Genomic DNA, 15,714 nt, shown 5'->3' on the forward strand with positions numbered 1-15,714 from the left:
TCGGAGCTTCTCGGTGCAAGGACGTTAAGGAATCGGCTTTACTTCGTACAAGGTGCTCCTGGGCTAGAGTTTGCATACGTGCTCCAAGAGTTACGCTGCTTCCCAGCACGGGTATTATACTATCCTCATCATTTGCTCAGTGTCTGAGTTTCATACACACTAGAAGATCCCCGGTGCTTAGGAAGTGTTTTGATAGAGGTTGTGGAAAAAAAAAAAGGAACAAAAAAAGGGAAGATGTGTACGTGTTCCACTCTCCTGACTCCATCCCCAGGAACGCTGCCCATCGCCACCAGCTCCTCCCCATCGAGCACAAGCGGGTTAGGCTCGGCAGCCCTCTTCAGGCTCTGCGAGCAAATGTAACCTCTGAAGCACCGGTGTTCATAGTCATTTACATTAAAAAAACAAAAAACCCAAGATGTGATATCCCAGCACATCCCTCTCATGCCACCCCCAGTTACTGCCTCTTTCTTAAGTCCTGGTTAAACTCTTCTGTTTTCTATAGCAACGGCCAATTTAGGCAGTACACAGCAGCGGTAAATCCAGATTAGCAGATACAATAACCCCCCGGCAAACCATAATAACCTCCGCCGCCAGTGTGACCAAGCTCGCAGGCAGCGAGAGGGGCTGCGACGTTCCCCCAGGCAGCCGGAGCTGCCGAAGCGCGGGCAGAGCTGCCGGCAGCAGCACCAGCGAGGAGACCTCCCTCAAAACTCATCTGCGGAGGGAGAGCAGCGGCGGTCCCCTCCGCTCCTTCCCTGCAAAGGCCCCACTTCATCTGCGGCATGGTATGTCTGAGCCCTCAAACTATGTCTGAGCCCCCCAAACCACATCTGAGCCCCCCCAAACCACACCTGAGCCCCCCCAAACCACACCTGAGCCCCCCCAACCACATCTGAGCCCCCCAAACCACACCTGAGCCCCCCAAACCACATCTGAGCCCCCCCAAACCACATCTGAGCCCCCCCAAACCACGCCTGAGCCCCGCAGCAACAACGGCCTGAATACACCAGCGCCAATGCAAAGTTAAAACCAGAGCAAAGTCCCCAGGCAGCGCTGCAGATAAAAAGAATCGAAAGGCAGAAAGAAGGGGAAAACATGTTAAAATGTATTAAAATGTGTTTTAATAATCCTTTCTCTTACAGTTGGTTCTTGAAGCGAGGCCAGCCAGACTGCTCATCCCTGCCATCGTAAGACCAGGAGTCACTGACCGGGTACGAGGGCTGAGATGCAGCAAGTAGAAAAACTATTAGAAGGGATTCAGTTGCAATCTCTGGAAATCAGTACTTGGTTGCCACATTTTGTGGGAAAAAGGCATGTTCAGGGGGGGAAAATACCAGGCTCCTCCAGGGCTCGCTCCGCAGCTCTGGGCACAGGAGCATCGTCGCTGGCTCGGCCGCCGCGGCTCTCCCCAGCCTACGCAGGCTGCCAACCCGGGCAACAGCTTTCAAAAAATGCTATTTAAAAAAGGATATTGGCCACGGTTACTCAAGTTATGTGGCCACCGTGGAGCCTCATGCAAAATGTTTTTTATAAACATTTAAACCATTTGTAAACAAGGTTTCATAACTTGGCAGTCGGACTCGATTTTTGTTATTTTTCACCCAGAGCACGCTGCCGTGCTGGGAGCTGCCTTCTGTCTCCATCTCTCACACAGTGTCGTCCGAGCGGGACCGTAAGCATTTTCTAGTCCGAAACTTCGTAAAGGAGGAAGATGCGCACGAGTCCATCGCTGTTGTCAGTCTAATTCACATTTATTTCGCCTCTCCCCGCTGTGTTCTATTAGGGATCAGGACTCCTTTTTTACGAAGCCAAAGAAGCCAGAAGCTTACCAAGTAAAAGAGAGTTTCAAAGTGTTTATAACTTTTCTCTTTTGATTTGCTGAGAGCCTGTTATAAAACAGAAGACAGAGTATAAATAAAGCAGAATTAAATGGTGGACGAACGTGACTCTGACACAGAGACACGACGCAAAAGGACGTTTGCATTGACGAGGTTTGCTAGAAATGACACTTGGGGACACGCTTCTCGGAGCTTTGCAGGGAAGCTGCTGCTTGGCCTGAAACAAACGGCAAAATCCGCTGCTGACCACAGACCCGCTGACACTTCGCCCCGAGACACAACCTCGATGCGTCGTCTGAAAAGGCTGATGAAAACCCAGCGTGTCCTCCATACCTCCAGCCCAGCAGCAGCGAGCCAGCTCGCCCAGTCTGACCCACAGGCCACGGTTTCTGCCCTTGCCCTCGTCCCCTCCAGGAGGCTCTGGGCACCCATGGGTGCTGCGCCTCTGCGCCGGCACCCCCAGGAGCTGCCTGGCTCCAACGCCACCCTCCAGCAGCTGCTCAGCATCCTGCCGGCCGGCCCTCTGCTCCCATCCCATCCCATCCCATCCCATCCCGTCCCGTCCCGTCCCGTCCTGTCCCGTCCCTTCCCCGCCGCGGCAGTCACACAGGTCCTCGTTCCTCTCCCTCCCCCTTTCCCTCGGTTTGGCTCTTCGCCTGCGTCCTTCACCCTTTGCGCTCACCCTCTGCCCCCAGCAGGTATTTAACACGCCTGATAGCAGGTCACTCAATGTTACGTTTTATTACAAATGCTGTAACAGAACCACTATGAATTAAGTTGAATGTTGTCAGTACTTTATGACGTTCCTGCTTTTCTGTAGTGCCTTGCCCAACTTTTACTTAATATTTTTGTTTCCATCCTTCACTCGTGTCTTTTTAAATTGCTGTATTAGTCCGCACAGCCGTGTGTGAACAGTTGTGATTTCAACCAGAAACCAGGGCACACCTTCAGCCGTTTATCTCACAAAATACACCGGCGAGCCCCCAGGCCTAAATGCCAAACCAAGGACAGGTTACAATCCCATACTACTTTCAGAAATACACCTTTTCCTGCCAAAATCCCTGAATTCCTCATGACATTAGCATCCTCTACTTGGGTATTAAATAAAAAGAAACAGTATTTAGCTCTTACCTGCTGCTTTGCCATCAGAAGGCAAAGCCCCCGGGGAAGGGCTCAGGAGCTTCTCGCTCTCCTCTGCCTGGTCCAAGGAGAGGGGTCTCAGGGCAAAACTCGGGACCGGGGCTCTGGGCCGTGCAGGGACCCTGGGTTTACCCTCAGCTGGGCTGCGCTGGCACGTGCTGCATCCTCCACGTGCTGCCGCTGCGTCCTCTCCTGCCACGGCATCCCCTCCTGCCGCTGCGTCCTCTCCTGCCACGGCATCCCCTCCTGCCGCTGCGTCCTCTCCTGCCACGGCATCCCCTCCTGCCGCTGCGTCCTCTCCTGCCACGGCATCCCCTCCTGCCGCTGCGGCCCCTCCTGCCCCGGCGTGCTGGACCAGGGCATGGCAGGTTGAGAAAAGCACGGGCTCACAGTTCAGGTCAAGGTCTAGGACGAGGCACGAGTGAGGATCAGGCAGCCGGGGAGAGACTCTTCCAGGTTTGGAGGAGGCGATTGCGGGAGCAGCCACAGGCACTCACACTGGCCCAGAGGAATGGAGGGTGTAGCCCCCATAACTCATCCGATAAGGAGGAAAAAAGGGTCACCAATAACCCCCCCAGGCTCGGGGCAGTGCCCGGAGGGGAGCAGAGCAACATCTGCTGTAACCATGGGCAGGAAGGAATTACACACTTGCTCTGCATGGATACTGCCACTGGCTTCATTGAAGTTATCAAGCAGATTTAAGCAACGTATTTTCTTTTAAACAACAGTCTTTAGGGAATGATTAATGCAAAACTCCCTCTTTATTAATTTGTAGTAGTCACAGTTAGAGATGGGGGCTACTAAATCCTGAGGGTTCAGGTGGCCGTGGGGGTGCATCCCTGCGGCTGGCGCGGCCCCGGCCCTTCACGCCGCCCCCGGGGAGAGCTGCTGCTGTTGAGACATTCACCCACGGGTGGGTTGGAGGTCCTGGGGACGGGGGACACCAGTGGGACATTGGGAACCATCACACTCCAACCCACAGCACGGCCCTGCCAGCTCCCAGGGAGAGCGGTACCCAGCAGCGGCCGGGCTGCCCCAGGAGAGCGGGCAGCAGACGCTGGAGACCTCACCATGCCCCAGGGCTGCGCACCCGCCAGCGCCCGCCTGCGCGCTCTTACCCAGCGGATAAGCATGACCGGACCCGGCTCTCGTTGTTTTATGGGCTTTCGGTGCAATAAAAAGGATTATACAGACTTTCACTGAGGGAGCTGTAATCTGCCTCAGGTCTGGATAATTACGCTCTTAAGCACTGACTGCATTGAAAAACGTGCCCACGATCTCACTGTTCCTCTCTTCACAGCACGGGAGCGATGGCTGCGCTATCCCATTCCCCGTCCTCGCTGCGACCGGGTGCTGGGGCTCCGTCCTGCGCACCGATGCGAGGGACCCCGCTCACGAGGGGTCATCCGAACCTTTTACTGACGGGCGTAGGAACAGCCCCCCGGGCCGTCGGCCGCTGCAGGACTCTCCTGGTCACAGGGCTTGTCACTACCCTGAAAACGCTCAGCCCTTCAAGACTTTTTAACGAGGATCTGGAACGTAGCGCGGCGGCGGCGGCTGCTCTCTCGGGCAGCCTTACGCCCCCCTGGCCCATGACGCAGCCATCCAGCGACGCAACCGCCGCCTTAAATAGCACAACCGCGAGCGCAGGAAATAAAATGGTCGCGGCGCTTCCTCGCCCCCGCCGCTCGCCATCCCTGCTGGGAGGGGGCTGCGTGGCCACTTACCATCCAGCAAATCGCTTAAATCTCATTTTCCTCTGTCCGTAACACAGCGCTGCGCTTAACGTGCGGGAGCCGAGGACGAAAACCACTCTGGGTGCCGCGCTGGGCTCCCCCCGCACGGACACCCGCGGGCCCCTGGCTCGTCTCCGCCGTCAGTAATTGCCCACCCGCCTGCGTTTAAGGACTCACTGAAGAGTGGATGTAAAAAACGCACTGGAAGTGATTGACTGTGGCACACATAGATCATTATTAGTCATTAACGACACAGTTAAACAATTAGCGAGGCCAGCCCAGGGAGGAGCCCGTTGATGCTTTAGTTGCTTGCAAGCGAGCGGCGAGCAGGGCTCTGCCCTCAGCTGACAGCTAAGCCCACGGGCACGGGATGGACGGTGGCCACACGTGCCCACCCAAACGGCCGATTCTCCCAGTTTAACTCTTGTCTTGGAGATGGATAATGACATATTAGTCACATAGGAAGCATTTCTTTACCGAGAGCGTGGTCAAACGCTGGACCGGGCTTCCTGGAGAGGTGGTCGATGCCCCACGCCTGGCAGTGTTCAAGAGGCATTTGGACAATGCCCTTATGTCCTGGTTTCAGCTAGGACAGAGTTAATTTTCTTCCTGGTAGCTGGTATAGTGCTGTTTTGGATTTAGTAGGAAAATAATGTTGATAACACACTGATGTTTTTAGTTGTAGCTAAGTAGTGTTTATACTAAGTCAAGGATTTTTCAGCTTCTCCTGCCTAGCTGGCACAAAGGCTGGAAGGGGCACAAGAAGCTGGGAGGGGTCACAGCCAGGACAGCTGACCCAAACTGGCCAAAGGGATATTCCATACCATATGACATCATGCCCAGTATATAAACTGGGGGAGCTGGCTGGGAGGGGCGGATCACAGCTCGGGAACTAACTGGGCATCAGTCAAGGAGTAGCGAGCAATTGCATTGTGCACCACTTGCTTTGTATAGTTTAATTCTTTTAGTATTACTATTGTCATATTATTATTATTATCATTATCATTGTTTTTCATTCCTTTCTGTCCTATTAAACTGTCTTTATCTCAACTCACGAGGTTTTTTTCCTGATTCTCTCCCCCATCCCAGGGGTGGGGGGGGAGTGAGCGAGCGGCTGCGTGGTGCTTAGTGGCCGGCTGGGGTTAAACCACGACACCTTAATAATTTGCTTCAACTTTTGGTCAGCCCTGAAGTGGTCAGGCAGTTGGACTAGATGATCGCTGTAGGTCCCTTCCATCTGAAATAATCTATTCTATTCCATTCTGTTCTGTTCTGTTCTATTTTATGCCGAGAGGTCTGAGAGCCATCATCTTTATTCGTACCGGTTTTCCCTTTAGAAATAAAAAGGCTCACTTCTCGTAGAGCCCTTTGGCCTTTACAAATACCGCTAAGCCCCTCCGCCCTTGGCCACCTATTCCAGACGCTGCACCCGCAGGGCCGTGCTTAGATGCAAAGACCTGCTGCACGGCAAGGACCTGGCTTCAGCCTCCACGCTCGGTGCCCCGGAGCTTTTTCTGGGTCGCTACCAGGAAACCTTCCTAACCCCCGGCTGCCCCCCTGCAGCAGGCACGCTGCAGCCCCCCTGCTTCCCGATCCCAGCGGGGACCGGCAGCAGAGATGACCGCAGCTAGAGGGGACCACCAGCAAAACCCAAGTCAGCAGCATCAACACGTCCAGGCTCAGCGCCGAGCTGCTGTCAAACAGCCGTGCACAGTAGTGTTACAGGGGATGCAGGCAACCTGTCTACACATAGATAATTGATGATTAGAAGATGTTAACTATTTTAATTAGCACATTAAAAACATCCATGAAACATCGGGCATAACAGAACATACCTGCTGATGTATAAACTCACGTGTGCAAGGCGTTCTACAGGAGCAAGCTCAGGCAATACCTCGTCATTCCGTAGGATCCCCCATTCCAGAGTCAGTTTAACTCCTTGGAAGAGGGCTAAATTAATTCAAAACGCATCTTACTTCCTGCAGGAAGCTGCTCGGGACAGGAGGGACGACAGGCAGCCCCGTGCTTGCCCCCGAGGGGTGCAGACTCACAGAGTATCGCTCGGTTCCCCGCAGCCTGCCAGTCCCTGCTCAGCCCCACAGCACCCACCGCTGCCCCAGCCGCACCCTCGGTTGCTGAACCGCATGCACCCATGGCAGAGGGCAAAAAAACCAACCCCGCTGTTGGTTCTGGGTTTGAGAGCGATGTTCCCAGTCAGGGAAGCAGGGAGCTCTGGTACCTGTCAGATGTCCCCGCCGCTACTTCTGCTAGCAGCTACTAACAGCTGAAGGCTCATCCTCCTCCTGCCCCAGAGTAGTTTCTGCCCAGGGAGCCGGGTTTCAGCCTCTCCGGGGCGCCGGCAGGGGTTTAAATGGGCCACGAAGAAAATGCGTGCTCCGGGTCAAGTACACATACATCATGCAAGCCAAACTTTTTCACCATAATTTCTGGAAAAAGTAAATGCAGCCCCTTACATTTGGGCCAATGAACTAGTTAACTTGCTGTACTTTCACGTCCTAATTTTAGTCACACTTGTGCGGATGGCTTGTCACACTTTGGCTGCCCATGAAAGAATTTCGCTGGCATAGTTACGTTGAGGAAAGGAGTGAAGTCATTACACTCGCAGTACGTGGCACATTGACGAAACCTCCCCTGCGCGTTTATTTTTGTGGATTTTATTCCATGCCAGCGACCAGGTTACGCTAGAAAAGTGAAACTGCTGGGAAAGAGGGCAATCGGTGCCTTGAACCTTCACCGGGAGAAGAGGTTGGATAATATTTCCAGAATAGACAAGCTCTGACATGGGGCGAGTACCACTGCATCGGGGCAGGGTAGGAAGGGACATGGTCCCACCACAGTTCGACAGCGGGATGCCCCAGATAGCTGCCGTGACACCAGCACAACCGCTCCTCTCCAGCTTGTGAGGCTTCGGAAGGAGAGAGGAAGAGCGATCGCCGTCATTTGCACAAAACACAGCTGTGCTGCTATAAACGGCACCGACGCCCCGCGCGCGGAGCTGTTACCCCCGCTCCTGCAGGCACGAGGCGCGATCAGAAAGGCTCAGGGCAAGCCTGTTTTGAACGACGTGTGTCAGGCACCCGAGTAAACACATGAACGCTCAGAGACAGCAGAGAGTAAGGCTGTGCCCAGACAAAAAAAGCTCTCCTGATATCAACCAAGGTACAGATTTGTAACTCCTCACGTTATGTCAGTATGACCCACGACGTAGAGAAAACTCCCGCATATCGGAGTCATTTATTCTCAGCTACGAGGAGCTGAGATACAGGCGTTGTCGATCACCAGACATTTCAAACCCCGCGAGCACCTGGGGTTGGTCTTTTTCTTCTTTAAACAGCTGCCCCTGTTATCTCTGTCTTATTTGCCTCTTATTAACCATCTCGCATTTAAACGTGGACATCTGAAGGAGCTGCATCAAATAAAAAGGACGCAGCATTGCTCCCATCGAGAGCGGCATCCCCCAACGGCGGCAGCGTGCAAAGGCTGTGTTTTCCTTCTCCGTCTTTCGGGAGGACATCACGTAGTCTGCTAACTCAACCACTTTATTTGGGCATAGGAAAACTTTTATTTACAACATGTTAATTAAAAAAATATTTGACAAAAAAGGCATACAGTATTTTATACTAAAAGAATAAAGATTTTTATTAAGCACTGTAAGTTGCATTCAATAGCCTTCAAATACACCACACCACAATCCATCTACAACCAATCAAACCCAACAGTAGTTCATTCTTGCACAATCCATGAGTTGGGGCAGAACTCCCTTCAACTTACATTAAGATACCTACTTAGCTCTTGCGGGCAGGGAATGGGGAATTACACCTCATTTCTGATCACTAATGTGTGATGAAGAGCATCAGGAGAATTATATGAAAACGAATATAAAGAAATGATTCTGATTTTGAAGTACATTAAGTTTGGAAACACTAACAAAAACATCAAAATGATACAGGTATATTTGCTTATACTAAATTCTTGATGGGAAAGTTCTCAAGAACAAGCCATTTGTTTCCTGCTACAGAAGGGGGGTACTTTTTTTTTTTTTGAAGATCAAAGCTTTTTTTTTTGTTTTTCACAGAATTTCATATTTGCTAATATGAAGGCATAAAACAGCAACAGAGAACAATAATGCATACAGCAATGAGTACACCAGGGTAACGTTGATATTCAAAACGGCTAGATAATTTTTTTTTTTTTTAAGTTTTAGAATAAATGCAACAGAGGTCAATAATCACAAAATTTTAAGGTTAGAGCAAGATCAGTCAATGACTAAACATAGTTAACATCTTTTATAGGACTATTACTGATTATTAGCTTTTTGTTTTGCAAATGGGCACAGTACTTGTAAGAATGGAAGAAAGAGGACAATAACATGCATAATATTAACTACACACTTTAAAAATTATGAACCATGCAGAAGTTTAGCTCAAATAGTAGTACTAATGGTCTACGTCTGATTCAAAACCACATAGTTCATTGATCACGGATGCATGGTATTAGTCACAAAAAGTTTCAGAACACATTGTGTTTATTTTGAAAGGTCATTTGCATCTTCTATGATTTCAAGTTTATCTCCATTTAACTTGCTTGTAAAGTATGTATGATGTATATTTAAAATCAGCAGAACTGCAATATTACTCTATAATTTTTAGTTTCGATAGTTTGCACATTTTAACACAAAAGAACCACATCAACGGTGATGAAATTTAAGAAAGAAAAAACTGTGGTTGTGCCTTTTTCCCCCCATAATCATGAAATCAAAGCCTTAAAGAAAGCTTTATTGTGACACAGTAATGCAAAATCAAATATAATGGCATACATATGGTGCCAAGTACTAAAAATTATATTTTAAGCTATATATACTTAAAGACTGCCAAAATTTGTTTTCTTTATATTTCAAAAAACAAAACTACAAGCTTTTGTCATAACCAGTTTAAACTTTATGTATACTTCATTTTAAGTGCGGGAGTCAAATGCTCTTCATTCTCTTTCTTTTTTGTTTTATTGTAGCATTTTGACTACAACTGGTTAAAACTAAAAATGTGTTGTTTAAATCTCTGACATCAAAGAGGGATCCGAATTTCCAAAGTCCTCATTTTTCTCTTACGGAAAGGAAAAAATGTACGTAACTGTAGGCTCTCTTTCTTTCCAGATATTCCTAATCCTGACCCTTCCCAACATCCTTCACCCTCTATAAAAAATAAGTTTACTCTTCTTTTTTTAAGACAGTGGCCTCAAGAGTATCATCTTTATGGCAAACACTGTCTGCATTTAGTGCATTTAAGTGAGGATTTGTATTGCACATTTTAGAGTCATTACTCAAGGCACTTTCAGACTGATTGGAAGCCCTGATGTCTCCTGTATTCCCATTCATCTGGGAAGCTGGTTTTTCCTCATTCACAACTCCATTTTCAGCCAGGGATCCATCTGAAGACACAATTGAGGATTTAGATTCCTCTGATTTTGACTTAAGTTCTTTGGCTACTTCTTCTGCTGAAGCAGCATAAGGAGGTTTGCCCTATTTTTTAAAAAAAGAAGAAAATTACTGAAAAACCACTGCTATACATTTACAATCTGTTACAACGACACTAGTAATAGGCAGCATGCAGCGCGCAGAAGTATCACAAGCGAATACCGCGTATTATGTACTGCTGAAATAAGAAGTGGCATACAAAAATAAACAGCACAGCACAGATGAGAAAGAATTTGCAGTATTTCTGAGTGCCTTCTAGCCATGCCTTCTGATGCTCCTGTGGTCAAATGCCCTTTCTAACTTTGATGCTGCAGTTCTTTCACAATGTAAGAGCTACATAAACATCTGGAAACACCAAAACTGAGAATCAAGGTACAGCTTAACTCTGCTTCTTGGTTCATATACATTATAATTTAATGATATGATTACATGTTATTCAAATACAAACCAAAACTTTTTTCAGACAATTTTTAAAGAAGTGCCAAAGTACCATGCGATATTATCTATACTAGTCTATATGCTTCTGACACTAGGAAAGTGACTTCATACGAAAAGCATATAGTAGAATCTTACAAGACTGAGTATAGCAATAAAAAACAGATTTATGCAGCATTAGGACGTATATTTAAAGTCTCTGCAACAGTGAATCTTAGTGTTCCAGAAACACAATAGGCTTTAAACAACAAACCAAAACAAGTAGGTTGGGTTGCTAAGAAGCAACGTACTTATCTGTCACGCCGTTAACAAAGTCAAGTACTAAGAAATGACTTAAGATACGCACATCTTATACACCTCAAACAATGGCAAACGGTTTCATACTGTAATAATCTTAATTTTTACATACTACAAACAGCATGGTTAGTACTTTTCTGAATTGCGGAAAGATCTTGCAGGTGAGTAAGAACTGTTGTTCTCTAGCGTCAGGATCACAAACCTTGTTATCCAGAAAATCACAAAAAATTCTGCAGTAACATTGCATAGGTATATGACTGGCATATGAGGACAATGAATATTTATCACATGTGTGTAAATGTACTTCTTTACAGGCTTTACTAAGTGTTAAGCTTTAGATCAAATACATGCTTTTGTTTCTTTCCAGAACAAGAGTGAAAGGTGTCATCTTGTGAAAAAATAGGCATGTCTGTTATGTTTGATAAATACAAATTGCTTATTTCAGTCAGATTCTCCAACCTTTCTTCGTATCGCCTCATAACGAGTATCGATAAAGCCACTGCAGGGAGGATCTCACTTGGTGTATAAATACGCATGTCTGAATCTGGCCCTGCATAGGCACTCTTTCCTGAACTGCCCAGGTTTGCAGGACAGGGAAGGACACTGTCGCCAGTTAGTCTTAACTGGGTATCAAAATCTACTTGTTATGCATTAAGTTTCCCAAGTTCTCCCTGTCACATGCATTTTAATTCACCTTTTTTCTTTTCCTGTAAAAGGAACAGATACTGGCGTATAGTGACTTGATGACCGTAAAATCCAATGAGCTCGGGACCAGTCAATAGAAAAGGCCATTTATCTTTCTTCTCCCTATCACAGGCACAATTTTAGACCCGGATCCTTGTGATCACAAGTATTTACCATCCAAATTACGTATCATTAGTAAAAATGTGAATACCCAAACTTGCTGACTGTCAAGACTATCTACCATCCACCTACAGGTACTATCTCAACTACATTTACATATGTAAACCTGTAGTAAGCCCGGAATATTTGGGAGCTCCTTTTCAGGGCTTCCTTTACTTCATAGGTTAAGGTACTTGGAAATTAGATACTATATAATTAACATAGTGGTTTCTCTTCTATTTAAAGATGTAAAGCTTCAAATACATAGGTACATTTGTAGACATATATAATCTGTGTACACAGAAATTTAACAAGGAAGAGAAGTATTTGAATTTTTACACCCAGAACACAGCAAGTTTTACTTGAAGTTAATAGTTGCTTCATTATCCGCTGGAGAACATTCCTTCTCTTACTGTCTGATACCTGCAAACATCCCCCTACTCTTATATACTAATGTCTCCATGACAAATTGCACATCCATATGATGTATTTATTGTGAAAGTTTTCCACCTATTTACTACCCACTCACCCATTACCACTGGGACTTGCATCAACATTCAAAACTGCATAGCAGCAAGAACAATGGAAAAGGGAGGAAAACATAACTCTAAAGCAATTGGCATTTAATACGAAACAGCAGTTTGCTTCAGCTATATTTAAAGGATCCATGGAAAAACCAAAAACCACGATCCACAGACGCTTCATATGTTGTCACCGAAAATGAAACTGTGTGCTCATGGGGGCAAAGATTGGCCTGTTATGTCCTAAAAGTTTAGAGTAAGTTCTTATATTTGGAGCCACGCAGCAGCAGCAAAGGTCCTTCTACTGCTACTAACTTTTCTTCAGGAGGTTGGACCGTGGTCCCAGAAAAGAAACTGGGAAAGAGTGGGGGCGGGAACAGAAACAGCTAATTCGTTTCAGCTTTGTATTTCTCCCATTTTCCTAAATTTTCTTCTACTCCCACGGCTGTTTAGACAGCCTTCATATCAAAATACATTTTTCCATGTCTGTCTTCATAACCAAAGTTTGCTTACAATTGAGATACAACACTAGCCTGTCATCCATCACTGGTTGTGCAGCTTACAGCTTCAACACGGAGGCAAGATCATTGTAAGAAATACTTTTAAGTTGTGCTTGTCAATATGAGCTGGTCTGGAAGTCCATACCATACTAGCCTGTAAACCAGAGTGTTTTGAAGTCAGGCACATGGCTTTATTACCTGAATTGCTCCCTGGCTTTTATAACCTCTCCCATAGTACCTTCCGCCTCTTCCAAAAGTTCTTATCACTGGAGTGGAAATAACTCCTCTAGGACGCCTGTAAGTTTTGAGGAAAAGGAAGAAAGAAAAATACACATCAGCTTTGTTTAAAACTACTTTACATTTTATTTTGCTGGAATTTTTTTTTTTCTAGCTTTACTGTCTAGTGACTAACATTTACATTTCTTTAAAGAAGCAATATGACTGACTAATTCAGAATTACAGGGTTCTACTGCTTGCAAGTGTATGAAACCTAACAAACCTTTTGTTTTCGTAGCAATAAAATCACTATTTCTATGTTTCACTTCTAGAGAAACAATAAATGAGTACTTTCAAGCTTTGCAGAAACATTTTCAAAGTGTCAAATTATCCTTACAGCGCTTTAAAAACAGAGCTCAAAATACTTTCACCTTAAAAAAACACGCAAGCAATTTGAACCATTTATAAGGCCATTTCTCCCATTTAATAACACTTCCCCTGTATAAACATGCTAGACAGATGAAATCAGATAAAAGAAAGGAAGGTAAAATACAAAATTGCTTCAGTTTTGATGGGAGAATACAAAATTATCCAAGAACCGGAGGGGGAAAAAAGGAGGCTTCAGCCATATCTGACATGTAGCAATTTATCAAGTTTGGATGCTTTCAAATGGCGGCTTCCAACCAGGACACATCAGGTGGTGGCTTTTTGATTTGATTCAATAAAGATTAGATCAGATCAAAACAAACTTTCACTCAGCTAAAACTATTTTAATGCCATCAATTGCAGAAACTCAACTTCCTTATCATTTTGTCAAGGACTACTTCTCACCTAAAAATTCTTTTTGTTTTCTCTACTAGAAATACGTGATTGCTCTACTTTTCTGCCAAATCCACTGCCCGGTACCAGGAGGACCCAGCGTGAAGACTGACCCCTCTAAAGCCGGCACAGAGCAGCCAGGTTCTGCTCAGGTCCAGGCCTGCATCCAGCCCGGTTTCTAAGCTGCGTGGGCTGCAATTGCTCAGTTTACCATTCTGGCAACAAACGGCAGCTGCAATTCAACTCTATCTCATTTTCCATACACCTGACAATTCCCATATGCCAGCAAGGTCTCTGTGAGCTGTACAAAAAAAAAAACCACCTGAAGAGGAGGTAAGCTTTTCTGTAGTGCTCCTGCTTCCTCTGCTGCTGTGCTGTGAAAACTAAGTTCCGCTGACCTGACTCAGTGGAGAAACACTGATCTGTGCCATCCAAGTCTTCTCACACACACTGCAAATTCCCACATTGAGCAGTAAGAAATTAAATACTGGGATTTAAAAGCAACAGCAAAGAATAAAGAGGAGAGAGCTGTGTTTTATATTTGAGTAACTCTCACTGCATTCTTTCCAAAGATTTTAACAGGGCTTACCTATCGCATCTGCTATTTTTTTTTTACAAGGTGAAAGTGTGCCCTTCCGGGAGCTGAGTAAGATTTTTCCTACTCAGAATCACACTAAATATATTGATGGATCGAAGCCAATAAAAAGCAGCTGGTATAATTTTACACAATAAGAAGAACATCCAAGTTCAGTGTTGCACAGAGACATGAGACAATGGTGTTAACAAGCCTGACATGATCCCCTCTGCTGAAACAGATAAAAAAAAATCAAATAGAAGCGTGCAGGACGAGGTGATAAATTGCAGACAATGTACTGTGCAGTTTCCTAGTAGTGTTCTTTAGCAGGAAACAGCACCTGCCAACAAGGACGCCAATCCTTAAAATGCCTGTCTTTAGACAGAACGCTAACATTAGCATGTTTCCCTACTAGGTTTTATTTTTAGTATCAACTGACACAACAAACAGATAAGCTGCAGTAGTTTTTCCCTCTTTGACTAATTCTCGTAACTCTACATGTAAAGAATTTAACATCAGTTATGATTTGATGGAGACAGGAAGATCTGGCATCGACAGTTTTCCTGTCTTTTTGAGGTGACAACTTGCACTCAAACCTAACTGCCCAAAGATAGCACCTCCGACAAAGAAAATGTCGGATATTTTATCTCCTAACTCAAAAGCTACTATTGGACAGTAGTATTTCTCTGTCGTAAAGGTACTTACAGGAGCATAACACCCTCTCAGTGATTTGACCACTTCCCAGATAAGGAGGGCTCTCATTTTAGGACTTGCCAGTGTTAGTCCCCAACTACTGATGTTTTGCATAAATTCATGTGTTTGCTTCTTCAGAAAATGGAGGAACTGCTATTCTGTGAAGGAAGTCAATGGTCTGTATAAATGTAAGCCAGATCTGAGCCTGAAGGTGTCTCCAGATCATCACTCAGGGTGCCTCAGTCAGACAGCAGTCTTTGAGTATGACACTATATGTTACCCAGACGTTCTCCACAAACAGTACTGCAGTCAGCGCATTTAACTGAAGAAAAGCAACAAGCTCTGCAGGAAGCCAGATTCTTCTGTTCCTGGATCCTCATGAAAAACGGAACTTATGACCACACACTAACCTCATTTAAATGGTGAAAAATGTTATTTCATCCACTGAAACTGAGGAGTAAGATTAAAATACCCAAAGGAGCCTAGTGCCTCCTCACACAGCTTAGCTTATTCCCCTGGTCTCCAGCTGCTACTCCGGAAGAGCGCAGGTGTCCCACGGACCCTGCGAGCCTGCACAGGTAGCTGACAGTTGTCTGAAGCATCTAAAACAC

At 46.1% G+C, this 15,714-nt stretch overlaps 1 protein-coding gene across 4 annotated transcripts in view; it reads right to left on the reverse strand.

Moving 5' to 3' along the window:
- Window positions 1–8,348: 8,348 nt before the first annotated feature.
- The window catches only part of FAM120A (family with sequence similarity 120A), a 56,943-nt gene continuing 49,577 nt past the window's right edge, over window positions 8,349–15,714 (reverse strand). For all 4 annotated transcript variants that reach the window (XM_050904740.1, XM_050904741.1, XM_050904739.1 and 1 more), the window contains 2 exons: window positions 13,000–13,096; window positions 8,349–10,250 (listed from right to left, as the gene is read on the reverse strand). In XM_050904740.1, coding sequence (XP_050760697.1) covers window positions 9,939–10,250; window positions 13,000–13,096 — 409 coding nt within the window. In that variant the 3' untranslated portion in view covers window positions 8,349–9,938. The remainder of the gene's footprint in view (window positions 10,251–12,999; window positions 13,097–15,714) is intronic.

This window comes from Gymnogyps californianus, chromosome 13, assembly GCF_018139145.2.
Source record: "Gymnogyps californianus isolate 813 chromosome 13, ASM1813914v2, whole genome shotgun sequence".
Classification (NCBI taxonomy): Eukaryota; Metazoa; Chordata; class Aves; order Accipitriformes; family Cathartidae; genus Gymnogyps; species Gymnogyps californianus.